This window comes from Mustela lutreola, chromosome 10 (genome assembly GCF_030435805.1).
Source record: "Mustela lutreola isolate mMusLut2 chromosome 10, mMusLut2.pri, whole genome shotgun sequence".
In the NCBI taxonomy this organism is placed as follows: domain Eukaryota; kingdom Metazoa; phylum Chordata; class Mammalia; order Carnivora; family Mustelidae; genus Mustela; species Mustela lutreola.
In genome coordinates this window covers 64922245-64939700 of record NC_081299.1, presented here as the reverse complement: position 1 = coordinate 64939700, position 17456 = coordinate 64922245, and the positions used below count along the sequence as shown (strand labels likewise).

Sequence of the window (17456 nt, the reverse complement as noted above, 5' to 3'; positions counted from 1 at the left end):
TGGAAGCTCTTATATGCATAATCTCAAAACAACACTGTAGTTTTAGACTGCCCAGGTTCAAATCCTTTCTCTGCCTCTGACTAGGTACGTGGTCTTAGGCCAAGTACTTAACCTCATTATGTCTCAGTTTCCTCATTGGGGTGTTAGGAAGATAAATGTAATAGTTCTTGTAAAGTACTAGGATTCTTATGTAAGTTTTCAACTTGAGAGGTAACTCCATGGGATCTGAGGATTCAAGTTTACTGCCACATAATTGGTTTCTGTTGTAATCCTACACATTTGTTTTATGCACGTAGAAATGTCATGTGAGAAAGGGGTCTCTAATTTGCCATTTACCAGAATGTCAGAGGGGTCCAAGATACCAAAAAATGGTTGAGAACTTAGAATAATCCTGGCACAAATTTCTAAGATGTAGTCATATTCAGTGGGAATTTTCCACGTCCTTTGGCAGAGCCTCCAAAGTTAAAAGAAATAGATCCTGGGTGCTTGGATGGCTCAGTAGGTTAAGCATCTGCCCTCAGCTCAGGTCATGATCTCAGGGTCCTGTGATCTGGTCTGCATCTGTGGGGAGTCTGCTTCTCCATCTCTCTTTGTCCCTCCCCCAACTTGTACTCTCTCTTACTTTCTCTCTCTTTCAAATACATAAATAAAATCTTAAAAAAAAAAAAAAAAGGACGACATGTCAAGTGTGCTAAGTATTCTTAAAAAGGGTGCTAGACCAACCACACAATGCATGATAGGAATAATGTGAAGCTCCTTTAACAATTCTCTGTCCTCACATACCTCCAGGGAATGATACGGCAGAATCGATCAAAGACTGAAAAATGAAGATGCCTAAGAAACACTTTTCTGGAGTGCTGTGCATTTTCCTCCCCCTTCCCAAGAGTGGGGAAAGGAAAGTGCATATCTCATCCTATCCCCACCTCAAGCCAAGTGAAGGAACTTGCAGAAACTCGGGCAAGGTTTGTTTGTTTTTAAGATTTTACTTGTTTATTTGACAGAGAGAAGGAGAGAGCACAAGTAGGCAGAGCTGCAGGCAGAGGGAGAGGGTGAAGCAGGCTTCCTGCTGAGCAGAGAGCCCAATGCAGGGCTTGATCCCAGGACCTTGGGATCATGACCTGAGCTGAAGGCAGATATTTAACCAAGCCTCCCACATGCCCCAAACTCAGACCATTTGACTTCTGTGCCCTGTAGTTTATGTTACCTGAAAAGTCTAAAGACAATAGACTATCCAAAGAGGTCTTTGATGGCAGAGCAGAGAAAGGTCTACAGTGGAAAAGGCCTGTACTTGCAATTTTGCAAGAAAAATTATCCTGGGGGTTATGTGAATGTCACAGAAGGTAGCCAGGCTTGAATAAGCTTAAGAGAGTGTATATTTGAACCAGGAGCTAACTGGACTATCCAAATGGTTAGCCACAGATTTTTGCCCCCAATGTTAGGAGATAGTACAGTGAGAGATCCCTAGCAAGAGAGGAGGTTACTGAGAAACCCACAAAAGGGCCCTATAAGAAAAGAGCCAGCATTTAGGAATGGGTCACATACAGAAAGCACCCAAGATAGATTTAATGCACTGATTGTGTTATCTGATATTTCACTTAGGATATATAGAATCACTGTTCACTCTAGCTGACTCATTAATATATGTCCAGTGAACTTCATGCAGTGAAACTGCACTTACCAAGTGAAAACATTAAGTCTGACCAAAGTCCAGAACTTTAGTTAAAAAAACATTACATTACCTAAATAGATTAATTCTTTTAGATAATTCATATATGCAATTACTTTTTCCATTAACTGTTAAAACCTGGCAGAGTCCCCAGAAATAACTCAGGACCTCCTTTTAAATCTATACAATGCCAAAGTGTATATATTGGCCATTATATCTTTGCTGTCATCACCCACCCAGAAGTGTATGGTGGATTCCTCCACAAGTCAGAACAAAGCCGACCAAGGCATTTAGAACTCAGACTATGGGGGAAAAAAAAGAACTCAGACTATGGTTCTAGATGTTAATTTAGCACATGACTGCATATATCCAATATTACAGATTCAGTTCCTCAAAATACTAAACATAGTGATACCTTGTGACCCAGTGATTCCATTCTTAAATAATACACAAAAGATACATTCACATAAAAACTTGTATGTGAATGTGAATAGCCACATTATTCATAATACCTAAAAAGTGAAACCACCCAAATATCTACCAACTAATGAACGGATAAATAAATTATAGTCTGTCCACGTGATGGAATATTACTTGACTATAAAAAAGGAATAGTTACACACTACAACGTGAAAAGATGCTAAGAAACCCATCATAAAAGATATATATACTATATGGTTCTCTTTATATGAAATGTCCAATACAGGGATATCTGTAGAGACAGAAAGTAGATTAGTCTGCCTAGTGTTGGAAGGATTGTGGGAAAATGGAGGTTGCTGTTAAAGGGTATGGGACTTCTTTTTTGATTAGCTTTGTTTTTGAAAGATTTTATTTATTTATTCATTTGAGAAGGGGGTTGTGGAAGAAGCAGAGAGGGACAAGTAGACTCTACACTGAGCACAGAGCCCAAATGGAGACTTGATCTCACAATCCTGAGCTGAAATCAAGAGTCTAGCACTTAACTGGCTGAGCCATCCACATGCCCCTGGCAGTGAAATATACTAAGCTTAGATTGAGCTGGTTGTGGAAATCTATGGATATATGAACAACTATTGAATTTGATTGGATTTATGTTTTAGAGAGAGTTGTGTTTAGAATAATGGCATTAGATTAGAGGAGATACTAGAGTCAGAAAGACATGGAACTATCAAAATAATCTATGCAAGAAGGAAGATGATCTGTACAGAAAAATCTTCTTAGGTTCCATTCCCCACAGAGTCAGTTGACCATCTATTGATTTTTTTCTCCTAAGTAGCTCTCATGGTCATCTCTGCTGCTAGGTCCTTAGCCTCCCTTGTCTGTATTCTACAATAATCTGCCTCCATCTATGCCATTCATAGCTACCCAAGTAATCCAATATATATATCTCACCATGTTGCTGCCTTTCTTAAATTTCTTCATGGATCTCCAGAAGAAAAACTTCTCTTAGCAGACAAAATCACTCATGATCTACCTTCTCTGTCTAGCCTGTTCCCTGACTCTTTGCCCTCAAACTCTGCTCTAGTAATACTGATCTTTTGTAGGTTCTCATATCAGGCATTACTATCTCTGTTGATATTATTTTGCCTATGTTCTTCCCTTTGTCTAAAAAATCCTTCCTCTTCTGGCCCACCAGAAATCTTTGTGCTCGGCCTTAAAGCCATATCATATTTTTTTGTGTTTTGTTTCTGTTTTTGTTTTTGTTTCGTTTTGTTCTGCTGTATAATATCAGGTTGACCTGGCCTCTTATTTTCTGTCTTGGAAACTTCCATTTCATCCATTCACATAATTGTCATTTGGGCTGCTTTGTTCTTCAATGATCCTGAATCTTTGGCTGAAAGCTTCTGAGAAGCACCTAACCAAGGTAAAGACAATAAACCCAATACTTGGGATTTTTTAAACTAGAAAGTCTGTTCTTGGAGAAAACTGCAAGATGGCAAATTCAAGAAATGACCGATGAAGAGATCACTGGGCATCCTAGTAATGTTTGAGTTCCCAGTTCTAGTTAGCCTTCCTTGGATTTAAAGAGCCAATAACCCCCTCCTTTTTTTTTTTCCCCCTGCCTAAGAGCATCTGAAATGGTGTACATGGGCTCACTTATGTGCTTCAGGTGGCTTACAGGTATGCCCAGATGGTGATTCTTGCTGGAAACCTCTAATTGTGAGCATTCTTGTCTATTGACCTACTTTTCTGAATGATCTAATCTGATCATCAAAAAAGACATTGAGAAGCACCAATCCAAACTAAAGCAATAACTCTCAAGTAGGGGTGATTTTGTCACCAATGGGAGGAGGTGCTATTGTCATCTAATAGATACTACACATGCTAGACCTCCTACAATGCATCAGAACCATACACCACAACAAAGAATTAGTCCAACTTGTCAGTAGTGCTATCTTTGAGAATTCCCGAGCTAGAGTAAACCGAACCCTTACTCTATTTACAAATTGATAAAAATGGATTTTCTCGGCAGAGCCTCAAAAGTCAATGCCAAATACCTTCCAAATCAAGGTACTCTAATGGGGGTATAGAGGTAAATTCTTCCCCCTCATCTCAAGCCAAGTCTCAAAGTCTTTAAGAGGACCATTTTGAAAAGATGACATGTATCCTTTGGCATATTAGACAGACAAGACTCAGAACTGATTCTCATTTGAAAAGTCCCAAGTCAGGGACACCTGGGTGACTCAGTCAGTTAAGCGTCTGCCTTCAGCTCAGGTCATGACCCCAGTGTCTTGAGACCAAGTCCTGCATCGGTATCCTTGCTCAGCGAGGACCTTGCTTCTCCCTCTGCCTGCCACTCCCCCTGCTTGTGTGCTGCCTCTCTCTCTGACACATAAATAAATAAAATCTTTAAAAAAACACACACACAAGAAAAAACAAGAGAAGCCCTAAGTCAATTGGCTAAGACTGCCTCCAAGCAAAAGATGCACACAGGCTGATTAAGAACAGTCCAAACTTCTGTGAAAGATACACATGTACTTTCGGTGGGCCAAGTGAGGAGCCCATCCATGTAAGAGAGCTGGATTGGATCATATTGAGAGAGGCTGTCCAATAGGACTGACTAATATTGACTGTCCAATAGGAGTGAGATGATCCTAACCTTTGAATGGATCCCTGGAAACCAGGGGACTAAGGCATATGTCATAAGGTACACCAGAAGATATACTGCTGAGTCAAGGGATTATAGGTGAGTGATGATTCCAGGAGAGAAAGATAAGCCTCAGACCTCCTCTCTACCTACAGGACAATGACACCAGGCTATAACTATCCTAGTCAGTAAAGATCCTTTCTGTCCTTATCTTTCTCAGCCCAGGAGCAGCCCAAAATGAAAAGCAAGTCAGGGGAAAGGGTAGAGAGGGAATGGCAGATAATTTTTTACCTGTGTGGTTCTGACATTTTTGACATTACACTGGACAGGATTTTTTAATACCTGGGAGAAAAGACCATTTGTTTATTATTAGAACATGACTGGAGGGTTTTTTAATTACTTGGGAGTGACCGGAGAAGCTAAAGGCTTTGCTTAAGATTTTATCCTAGGAGCAGAAAGGGATCTTCAGAGATTTTCAGAGACAATAATGAGAAACAATAAAATTGGTTTCTGCCTGTCCTCTACCAAATCCTTCTTGTTCATCACGTTAGCAACAACAGTTTGAGTTTCTGCCACTTATAACCAAAAACATATTATAAAGCCTCAGTTTAAATCAGGGTTTCCTGGGCGCCTGGGTGGCTCAGTGGGTTGAAGCCTCTGCCTTCGGCTCAGGTTATGATCCCAGGGTCCTGGGTTTGAGCCTCGTATCGGGCTCTCTGCTCGGTGGGGAGCCTGCCTCCCCCCTCTCTCTCTGTCTGTCTCTGCCTACTTGTGATCTCTGTCTGTCAAATAAATAAATAAAATCTTTAATAAATAAATAAATAAATCAGGGTTTCCCAAGAGTGGCACTAATGACATTTTGGACTCTCCTGTCATGTAACTGCAAAGGAATGTAGCTAATTTCTCTTCTTCCAGTCCTCCTCAGGAATATTACCACATGTCCATCTTGGGCCAAATACCCACTATCCTCAGTTGAGAATCAACAAATATCTGGAGTCTTTTAAAGCTGGACTATGAGAATATTGTGAGCAAGCCAAAAATACTGCTCTCACTGAGCTTTACAGTTCTGAAGACATAGGCAAAAAATTAAATATACACAAAAATCTTAACATAATTAAAATTTCTAATAAATTATCTGAAGGGAACATAACAGGATGCTGAAATGAGGAATAACAGGGTAAACAAGGAATATCCAGGGGCATCTGGGTGGCTCAGTTTGTTAACCAACTGATACTCGATTTCAGCTTCGGTTGTGATCTTGGGATTGTGAGATCCTGGCCAGGCCCATGTTGGGCTCCGTGCTCAGCAAGGAGTGGGCTTGAGATTCTCTCTTTCTCCCTCTTCCCCTCCCCCTACTCATGCTCTCTATCGCTCTAAAAAAGAAAAAAAATTAATTAATAAAATCTTTAAACAAGGAATATCAGGGCTGGGGGTAGCCAGAAGAATGAGGGATGGAAGTTTGGAGAGTCTGGTAATAGCATGTCTGACTCAGGGAAGAGCATTTGCAAAGGCTTATTCAGCCTCAGGTATATAAACATCAAATGCATGTTTTGTAACATTTTCACTTGCCAATACTCAATTGCAAAAATGAGAAGGTATTTGTTTTGATGTGACCACTCAATAGTCTTCCTTCCTCCTTCTTCCTACCCCTATTTCTTTTCTTCTTCCTTTACTTCATTTCTTCTCCCCCACCATTTTTACTCTGATTAAATATTAAATGTACACATTAAAAAAATTTTGCAACTAGCATATTGATGAGAGCCTCTTGCCATCACAGCAAAGGTTAGAAAATCTAAAACACTGTCATTTATTTATTTATTTGATAATAGAGTGAGAGAGCACAAGCAGGGGGAGCAGCAGAGGAAGAGAGAGAAGCAGGCTTCTTGCTGAGCAGGGAGTCTGCCACCACTGAAAGGCTCAATCCCAAGACCCTGGGATCACGACCTGAGCCAAAAGCAGACACTGAGCCATCCAGACGCCCCAATACTGTCTTTTTTTCAAATAAATCTATACAACTCTCCTTTAAGTCTGATACCAGAGAACAAGACATCAGAGAACAAATGTTTTTCATAATCACTCTTAACAAATGAGGAATAGTTAAAACATTTAGATATTCGATTTTTAAAAATAAAAATTAACTACATTACCTACAACCTTGTGGAGTGTAAACTGCAATATTTTGAAATATGCTGAAAAAAAAAAGAGAGAGAGAGAGAGAGAGAGAGAGAGAGAGGAATGGTTGTGCCATAGGCATCCTCCAAATTGTGAAACCTCCTTTCTCTTTCAGTGAACCCAGGTAGGTGATCCTTGTGGTGCAAACTGAGGTATTGGTGTCAATCCCTATCTAACTAGCAAAGGTTCATTTTTTCCCCACTTTTATCATAAAAATAGAAGTAGAAGCTCCAATATTTTCTGCTTGATTCTGGTGGAGATTGAGCATCTTGCATTGTACTTGGCTACATGGTCTCATTTTGGAGACTACAAAGTTAGAGATAATCAGATAGATTGAAACTGGCAATTTAAACAATAATTTTCATTAATTTATCTGCTTTTATTGTTTGTGTAGCGATCAACTGAACACATTTTAAGTTACATAAATTAGAAGGCAGGTCTCTTTCAATGCTCTAGGCACTAAGCAAATACTAAGGTTTCAATAAATATTTCATTTGATCTTGATTTTGGCCTAGAGGAAAATGGGAGAGATGAATTTCTCCTTTGCACATGTGGAAAAGGAAACGGAATTACTTTCAGAGAATCTAAGCCCTAAGAAGTTGGTAGAAGAAAGAGGAGAGGAGAGAAAACAGCGTTGAGTGGGGTTGCCTAATACTTCTGTCTGTGCATAAGGTCGGAAACCTGAGGCCCTTCCGTGGCCAGCCTTAATGCAAATTCTCTAATGCATTGAGACAAGACTTGCTAAAGGTCGTATAGTGTAAATATAGAAGAGGAGGAGAACATGTGTAAAAACGACAAGAACCTGAAGCCTAAAACTGCTCTGCATGTACTGGGTCCTGGTGCTGGAGCTACTCTCTGAGTGACAGGGGTGAGGGCAGGCCGGGGTCTCCGCACCTGGGCCCAGCTACCGCGGCCACGCCCCAGGGGCGGGGCGGGTTATCCTGGCAGCTCCGCCCCTTTCCGCCCTATCGCGACGCCCCAGACGCCTGCGGCGTCCGCGGAGACACCGGAAGGAGCTGCGGCTGCTGCGGGAAGTGGCCGGTGCGGGAGGCGGAGATCCCGCGGGCATCGCTGCGGAGCCGTTTCCCGGCCTTCCTGACGCGACACCTCCCCTCTCCGAATCCCGGGGAGTGAAAGAGGATTTTGTGGAGGTGCGGCCGCAGGCCACCGTTGGCCGCGCTGGCGGGGTCTGCGGGGAAGGCTGTGGAGGTGAGCGCGGCGCTCCTGGGAGGGGCGCGGGGCCGGAGGGCGCTTCGCTTGCTGCCGGGGGCCGGTCTCGGTTCTCGCTCCCGCGCTCTGGGGCTGCAGCCGCTGCAGTGGTCTCTCTTTCTTGTTCTGGGGAGGTGGTGGGCGCGCGGGCGAGATGAAGGCCTAGGTCTCTGTGCTCTGCGTTACAGGAATGATCTGGTGCCGCCACGGCGGGGATCGGCGAAAGACGCAAGTCAGTCGTATTTTTAAGGAAGGGTCCCCAGGGGAGTGTCGCCTGGGAAGCGGGAGGCTAGAGGGGGAGGCGGATCCCCGAGACGTGCCCCGCTCCTTTCCACGGTGTCCCCGCTGGTTTTCCAGTCCTCCACGGTGGGCGCAGACGATTGGAAGCCCCGCAGCGCGCTGGCTCCCAGGTCCTGCTTTCGCTTTACGGCGCAATTGAGGTGCTCGGACCTATTTATGCAGCCCTAAAGCCCCGTTATTCATTGTTATTAACGGGAAAGTCCTAGGTGCCACCGTCCCTGGAATTTCTCTTCGATCAGTATTTGATCCATGTTGTTTCAGAGGTTATTCCTTACAGTCTGTCCATCTGCAGCTTTTGTTTGTGTCAAATTTCCATAGTGTGTAGTTGCCCAGACTTTTACTCATATATTTTCCAAGTACAAAATATTTTTCATTTGAATGTTTACAGGGTAGGGTGCAGGTTGAACTATTGTTTGAGAATCTTCTAGGTGTTTTGCACTCAACATTTTCTTATAATTAGCCTTAGGCCTGGAAAATGGGGCCAGAGGGTAAAATCCTAGCCGGAACATGCATAGGCTCTAAACAGGACGAATTTTACCACAAGGCTCTCTAGACTTCTTGCCTAAGAGATGTATGGAATTATATAATTTTTAAAGTTTAATTAGATTATTTTTCCTTTAAGAAAAGCCTCTTTAAAAAATAATGATGTTGTCTTTGATCAATTTCTAGTTGAGGCGATTTTATCATTTGGGAAGGTCTGACCAAATCAGATAATAAGCTCTTTTACTTGAACCTAATACAAATATTATTATTGAATTCATGATACTAAAAGGGAAAAGTAGGAATCTTATTGATAGGTAATGCTAATTTTAAAAGAAGGTAACAGTAATAGTTACATTATGCTGGCAGATTTGGGTTGTTTCATTTAGTTTGGTAGGATTGGAAGAAAAGGACCATATGAAAAGTATTCCAGGAATAAAATATTTGACCTTCTGTATGCAAGAGGTATAGTCTACTTAAGATTGCATTTTATTTTTGATCTCATTTATTGCCAACTTTCACTTTTTTGTCTTTCATAAACTACCAATAACCAAGTAACAGTGCAGTTTAATGGCATTAGCTTGTAGTAGTTTATTTTAAATATTTGAAATTATGAGTTGAGATCATTTTTAATTTTTATGCATTGCTGTTAGAATTTTCAATGACCTTTCATATGTGCAATCTTAGTTGAACCTCATGCCAACTCTCTGAATTAGGAGTGCCAAGAAGTGGTCTTTTCCCATGACAGAAGCATTTCAAAATTGTGTAAGAATCAGAACTTCCTTAAAGCCTGAAATAATCTTGCTGAAGTAACCTTTGATAAAAATTGGAATTCAAATAGTATTAGAACACTGTGAATTATAAAATAAGACTGTGGATTCTGCAAGAAAATCAAGTACATAAATGATGAAAGATTTTTTTTTTTTAAGATTTTATTTATTTATTTGACAGACAGAGATCACATGTAGGCAGAGAGGCAGGAGAGAGAGGGGGAAGCAGGCTCCCTGCTGAGCAGATGCGGGGCTTGATCCCAGGACCCTGAGATCATGACGAGGGCAGAGGCTTAACTCACTGAACCACCCAGGTGCCCCAATGATGAAAGATTTTTGGTGAGAGATGTGAAAAATGGACATCTTTTAAAAAAAGTAATAAGGAACAGCATTTTTTTTTAAGTTTTAATTATTTAAGTAGTCTAAGCCAAACATGGAGCTTGAATTCACAACCCCCAGATCAAGAGTGACATGCTCCTCTGAGCCAGACAGATGCCCTAGTAACAGCTCCTTCTTTAGTGCAGTTTTTAAAGTTTTGTTTTTTTTTTCGAGTTTGCATGTGATGGCAAGAGCATTTTGATAAATAGGGTAGTTCCAAAGAATCTAAGTGCAGTGGTATAATCATCTATAAAAAGGAGCATGAGTTTGTATAGTATAATATATATATATATATATATGTATAGTATATATAGTAAGATAACTTTTATTTTTATTATTGTTATGTTTTTAAAGTGAGGTCTGTGCCCATCGTGGGGCTTGAACTCATGACTCTGAGATCAAGTCCCATGTACCATTGAAATGAGCCAGCCAGGTATTCTGAGAACTGATACTTTAAAAATTTGTGCATGTATCAAAATAAAGTTATTTTATTTTATTTTATTTTTTTTTAAAGATTTTATTTATTTATTTGACAGAGAAATCACAAGTAGATGGAGAGGCAGACAGAGAGAGAGGGAAGCAGGCTCCCCGCTGAGCAGAGAGCCCGATGCGGGACTCGATCCCAGGACTCTGAGATCATGACCTGAGCCGAAGGCAGCGGCTTAACCCACTGAGCCACCCAGGCGCCCCAAAATAAAGTTATTTTAAAAGGCAAAGTAAGTAAACATCTGTAAGTTTACCAGGGAGACCCCTTTGGAAAATAAAAAGAATGAATAGTGGTTTCTGCCTTCAAAGAACTTAGAGTCAATCTTGTAGTCAAGTAGGCTAATTTTTTTTTTCCACTGCTACTGTAAGTGCCTTGAATATTACAACCAGGAATTTAGGTGAGGGAGACATTACTTGTAATTGAGTGGTAGATATGGTGTTTGAGATATGTGAGCTTTGAAAGGTTTTCTACAGGGAAATATTGTAGGACATTTCTAAAATAAAAAGATAATTGTGTTCCTGGAAAGATACAAGTTAATTTAAGAAAAGATCAGTAGAACAATTTGGCTAATAGTAAGTTATGGGTTATGTAATTTAGTAATAGGAGATGAAAAAGACAAATTATGAAAGAGTTCATTCATTAAAGGTGTTTGATCAGAAGAGGTATGTATTCCATATGAATATAGATTGAGTTGTAATTGGGAGAAGATGAGACCAGGAGATTCCTTGGGCAGCTTTAGGTAATATCCATAGCATTACTTTTGTGGTCCTTGTAGTTTCTCTGAAGTGCTATCTTGAAAGCAGGCCTTTAGATAAAAACATTGGTACAGAGGGGCCTGGCTGGCTCAGTTGGTAGAACATGTGAATCTTGATCTTAGGGTCATGAGTTTGGGCCCCATGTTAAGTAAAGTTACTTAAATTAAAAACAACAGAAAGATGTGAGTTCAGGTGAGATGCTGGAAGCAGCAGTGAGGGAGTGGGTAAAGAATTAAGGAAGGGAAAAAAAGCCAGTGAATGGGGTCTGGTGTGTGTGCAGGGGGGCATTAGTCCTGTGAAGATTTTTGTAGAACTGCTTCAAAATTGTCCTATCAAATGAAGGGAAGTTGAGTTTTTCCCCTTACTTCCAGATCTCTAATAGCTCTAATCATTGAAAATCTTCACCACTGACTGGGATTGCTAATGCTAACTTTCTCCAGTTAACATAAAAAAGAAAGGATTCCTCATACATAAAAGAAAGGATCATTATGTCCAAATATTTGGAACACACATATCAAGTCTGCCAACCTTTGTCTTCTGTCTAAACATCCTTACTTGAATTATTTTATGTATTTTATTATTATCTCACTCTGTTCAAAGCACGTGATATGTGTTGTTGTTTTTTCTTTTTAAAGATTTATTTATTTGAGAGAGAGTATATACACAACCACGCAGGAGTCAGGGGAGGGGAAGAGGGAGAGAATATTCAAGCAGACTCCCTGCTGAGCGCAGAGCCTGAGGCAGCTAGATCTCAAGACCCATGAGATTGTGACCTCAGCCGAAATCAAGTCAGAGGCCTCGCAGACTGTGCTAACCCAGTGCCCCAGCACTTTACATGTACTTTATATATACCCCAGAACTCCATGAGGTAGATAATTATGCTCATTCCAGTTTTTTAGATGAGGGAATTGAAGCACAGAGAAATAACTTAATCCCCGGTCAGAAACCTAGGACATAGAACCCAAGTAGCCTTGTTCTAGGAAATACTCTTAGCCACAGTGTTGTCTTATCAGATAGTTTTCAAATTACTTATTTTTAAGGATTTCTATGGAAGGTATTCTTATTCTGTAGCTTTTAGTATTCTTTATAAATAAAATATCCCAGATATAATCTAGTTAATTCTTTTTTAAAAAAGATTTTATTTATTTATGACAGAGATAGCAAGAGAGAACACAAGCATGGGGGAGCTGGAGGGGAAGAAGTAAGCTCCCCACTGAGCAGGGAGCCCAGTATGGGGCTTGATCACAGGACACTGGGATCCTGACCTGAGCTGAAGGCAGTCTTAAGGACTGAACAAACCAGTTGCCCTATATAATCTAGTTTGTGAATATGATAAGGCTGATTCCTCTTTTTATTCTGAAACCTTTTGATAAATTGAGTAAGAATTGCACTGTTGTTCCATGCATCTGCTAGAGTCTGGATTCTAAACAACTTGAAACCCTTTTAGTGTCACTTTAAACAGTAGATGCTGTGAACCCTGATAGAGAATATGGTATGATCATCTTCGTTAATTTTAGTTTATTTTTCCAAATAGTTTATTTCTTCTTTAAAAACTGTTACTTTCAGGGTCACCTGGGTGGCACAGATGGTTAAGCGTTTGCCTTCGGGTCAGGTCCTGATCTCCAGGTTCTAGGATCCAGCTCCTCTTCACTCTCCCTGCTCAGTGGGGAGCCTGCCTTTCCCTCTCCCCTTGGCTCTCCCCACTACTTATACTCTCTCTCGAATAAATGAAATCTTAAAAAGAGAACAACTATTTTCAGTTAATTTTTTTTATTGTTTTTAATTTTAATTTCAGTATAGTTAACATATAATGGTATATTAATTTCAGGCGTACAATGTAGCAATTCAAAATTCTATACATCCTAAGTGTACTCTTTACTCTCCATTATCTGTAAAAAACATTCACAGTTAAAACATGGGGCTTAAATTTACAACCCTGAGATTAAGAGTTGCATACTCTACCTACTGAGCCAGCCAGGCACCCCTAAAAAAACTTAATTTTTATAATTTTATAACTAGATTTCACAAGCCTGCCTTCTGTGCCTTTATCCAGATTTTTGTTAAAAATACAAACAGTTCTGCCACCTGCTAGTGAAGACTTTCTGGATTTGTATCAATCTTCTCTAAAACTATTAAATTATTTACCAGTTTTCCTGAAGTAAATTTTTTCCCATGGTTGCTTGAATCTGACTATAAATAGCTTTACCTTTGACAATAGACCAGATAATGGAATGTATACAGTTTCTCAACATTAAAAGGTTCTTATTAGGCCACCAACTATGCCCTGATTTGTAACAAATAATAATAACATAGGTCCCTATGCTTTTCCTAAAATTTGAATATGTGCTCTTCTTCTTATTTGGATGGCATGGGCAGAATTTTGGGCATGAAACTTGATGGTACAGCCAAGGTATTCCCTCTTTCCCCCAGCTTAAAAGTAGTATCTTCAGAAGCAGTTTTGAATCTGCAGATGGGCAATTGAGCTGTAAATTATAGAACATGAATTCAACCAGGAACATTTTTTAGTTGGGGTTATTGCGATCATTATAAGGCTGAGAAAATTTCAAATAAGTCTAGTTAGTGTAGATAGAGGAAAAGGTTGCCAGATAAAAGATTGCAAAAGTAAGGACAAATTGAGGTCAGTTATGGAAAGCCTTAATTTCCATGCAGAGCTTGAATTTTCTTGTGGTCCCTGGTGATTCCTATCCTGTGAACCACAAGCTTCTGGAGGAATCTCAGAGTTTTGTGAGATCTACATCTATATACTGAACGAAAGGCATTTTCATGTACATTTATTTTCACTGCCTTTGTGTTGTCTCTCTTTTCTAATGCCTAGTACCTGTCTTCCCTGGACAAACTGTCAAACCAGAATGAAAACACGCATGCTGCCTTTCTTTTGGTATACATCGGAGAAGAAATTGAAGTAGCTTGAATCCCTGTTACCTTGCCCTATGGTGTCTAAATATCCTACTCTCAATAAATCTTTATCAAAAAAAGGAATAAAAGAATGATTTTATTATCATAGTGAATTAATTGAGTAAAACTAGGTAACTATTAAAAGCCTTCTGTTTAGGTAGTGTTATGTTTAATTATAAGGAATACTAAATTGCCTTGGTACAAATTACCAGCTTCTGTTTACATGCACTAGTTCTTATTAAATTATTTAGATACCAAAAAATTAATACCAGAATCCAGAACAGAAAGTACTTAATCTTTCCCCAGTCTTCATTTCTTTGCTCTGAAGCAAAAGAGTATGTATCCTTTTTTTTTTTTTTATTAGATATCTTTTTTTTTTTTAAGATTTTATTTATTTATTTGACAGAGAGAGATCATAAGTAGACGGAGAGAGAGGCAGGCAGAGAGAGAGAGGGGGAAGCAGGCTCCCTGCTGAGCAGAGAGCCCGATGTGGGACTCGATCCCAGGACCCTGAGATCATGACCTGAGCCGAAGGCAGCGGCTTAACCCACTGAGCCACCCAGGCGCCCAAAGAGTATGTATCCTTAAGTAACTATATTTTTATAGGTCTACATCCAGATACATTGTGCTCTAATGCAGGTTTTAAATTTTTACTTTAGTGGTTTCATTTAGTATGTATTATTCTGTATCTTCTTTTTTTCTAACCCAACATTTGTGTACTTTAGATCTATTCCCTGTTGATAAATTATCCATCCATTTCAAGTGGTCAAACTGTTGTGTAGTATTTATTTGTGAATGTACCTTTATATATCCATTCTCCTAATGATGGACTTAAAACATTCTTTTTTTGGACTTAAAACATTTTAAAATCAAAAGCAAGATTAAAACTATCTAGAAAGCTGGGACGCCTGGGTGGCTCAGTTGGTTAAGCAGCTGCCTTCGGCTCAGGTCATGATCCCAACGTCCTGGGATCGAGTCCCACATCGGGCTCCTTGCTGAGCAGGGAGCCTGCTTCTCCCTCTGCCTCTGCCTGCCATTCTGTCTGCCTGTGCTCGCTCTCTCCCCCTCTCTCTCTCTGATAAATAAATAAAATCTTAAAAAAAAAAAAAACTATCTAGAAAGCAATAAGAAAATTTCCGTTTAATTGGGCAACATTGGTATTTAGAGGAAAATGGATCCTAAGTAAATACTTTCATTAAGTTAAAAAAAAAAAAGAGGAATTGAATACTCATATTTAGGGATTAAGAAAATAAAACCAAAACCAAGTAGGACATAGAAATTAAAGATAAAACTGTAATTAATGGAGTTGGAAACAACAGAACAAAAATAGTGGAAAGGATAAATTGCAAAGCTGATTCTTTGCAAAGCTCAATGAACTAGATAAAAAGGAATGAGAAAGGAAACAGCAAAGACACATGTACAGGAGAGATTAATGGAATGTTATGCAGATTTTTTAAAAAGATTTTATTTATTTATCAGGGTGCGCACGTGCACAAGCAGGCAGAGTGGTGGCGAAGACAGAGAGAGAAGCAGGCTCCCCGCTGAGCAAGGAGCCCAATGCGGGACTTGATCCCAGGACTCTGGGATCACGACCTGAGCCGAAGGCATTGGTTAACCGATTGAGCCACCCAGGCGTCCCATGTTATGCAGATTTTGACAGTATTACATGCACGCTATGATGTCAGGTTGCAAATTGAGAGGGCATGCATGATTTAATAGCAAAATATAAATTAGTAAATTTGATCCAAGAAGTGAAAAACTTGAATTGACCCATTCCCATTAAAGGGTCAAAAGATGATTGAAGGTATATCCTCCAAAGATGCACCATAGCAGATAATTTCACAACTGAGTTTCATTTAATTTGGAAAGAACATACAATAATGATAAATAATAAAACCTTTTCTATGGTAAAGAAGATGCAAAGCTACTGAAATATTCTACAATATTCTTCCAATGGATTGGGAATGTAAAGTGGTGTAGCCACTATGGCTGCTGGCATATATGTGTACATGTAGTATGGTGATTCCTCAAAAACTTAAAAATAGAATTACCATATGATCCAGCAATTTTTTTTGAAAGATTTTATTTGGCAGACAGCAAGAGCAGGAACACAAGCGGAGTGGGGGAGGGAAAGTAGGCTTCCCGCTGGGCAGGGAGCCTGACTCAGGGCTCGATCCCAGGACCCTGAGATCATGCCCTGAGCCGGAGGCAGATGCCCAATCGTTGAGCCATACCAGCAGTTTTTTTTTTTAAGTTTATTTATTTAAGTAGTCTCCCACCCAATGTGGGACTGAAAGTCAGAACCTTAAGATAAGAGTTGCCTGCTCTACCAACTGAGTCAGCCAGGCACCCCCGTCCAGGAATTTCACTTCTGGATATCTACCCAAAAGAAGTAAAAGCAAGGACTTGAAGAGATAGTGTACAGCTGCGTTCTTGGTAACTTTATTCACAATAGCCAAAAGTTGGAAGCAACCCAAAGTCCAATGATAGGTGAATGAATTAACAAAATGTGGTATATACACGCACCACTGAATGTTATTCAGCCTGGAAAAGAAAGGAAATTCTGATATGCTTACAAAATGGATGAATCTTTAGGACATTAGGCTAAGTGAAATAATGTCATCACAAAGACATACTGTATAATTCCACTAAAAATGTCATTGGACCCCCAGACGAGTCAAATTCATAGTGAAAAGTAAAATGGTGGTTGCCAAGGGCTGATGGGAGGTTGAATGGAGAGTTTCTATTTAATGACTGTGGAATTTCAGTTTTGCAAGTTGAAAAGAGTTCTGGATATTGGTTTACAACAATGTGAAAGTTGTACAATGTTGGTTGTACAACAGTGTGAATGTTGTGTAGTGTTGCTCAACTGTACACTTAGAAATGGCGGGGCGCCTGGGTGGCTCAGTGGGTTGAGCCTCTGCCTTCGGCTCGGGTCATGATCCAAGGGTCCTGGGATCGAGCCCCGCATTGGGCTCTCTGCTCAGCAGGGAGCCGGCTTCGCTCTCTCTCTCTGCCTGCCTCTCTGCCTGCTTGTGATCTCTGTCAAATAAATAAATAAAAAATCTTAAAAAAAAAAAAAAAAAAAGAAATGGCTCTAAGATGATAAATCTGTATTTCATCAAAATTAAAAACTTAAATCGTTTGAAGAAATATTTGCAGTGTAGAAATTCTGTTTGAATCCAGAAGATAGAATTAATTTTACAAGAAGAGATTATGGACCCAGGCAGTAAAAAAAAAAAAAAAAAAGACAAAG

The 17456-nt window shown here is 39.8% G+C and overlaps 1 protein-coding gene across 4 annotated transcripts in view; it reads left to right on the top strand.

The window, feature by feature from the left end:
* Positions 1-7879: 7879 nt before the first annotated feature.
* USP33 (ubiquitin specific peptidase 33) overlaps positions 7880-17456 on the top strand; it is a 53952-nt gene continuing 44375 nt past the window's right edge. For 2 of the 4 annotated variants that reach the window (XM_059135889.1, XM_059135887.1), the window contains exons 1-2: positions 7880-8114; positions 8303-8346. In XM_059135889.1, the coding sequence (XP_058991872.1) occupies positions 8305-8346 (42 nt within the window). In that variant the 5' untranslated portion in view covers positions 7880-8114; positions 8303-8304. The remainder of the gene's footprint in view (positions 8115-8302; positions 8347-17456) is intronic. The other 2 variants (XM_059135886.1, XM_059135888.1) reach the window with 2 other exon arrangements.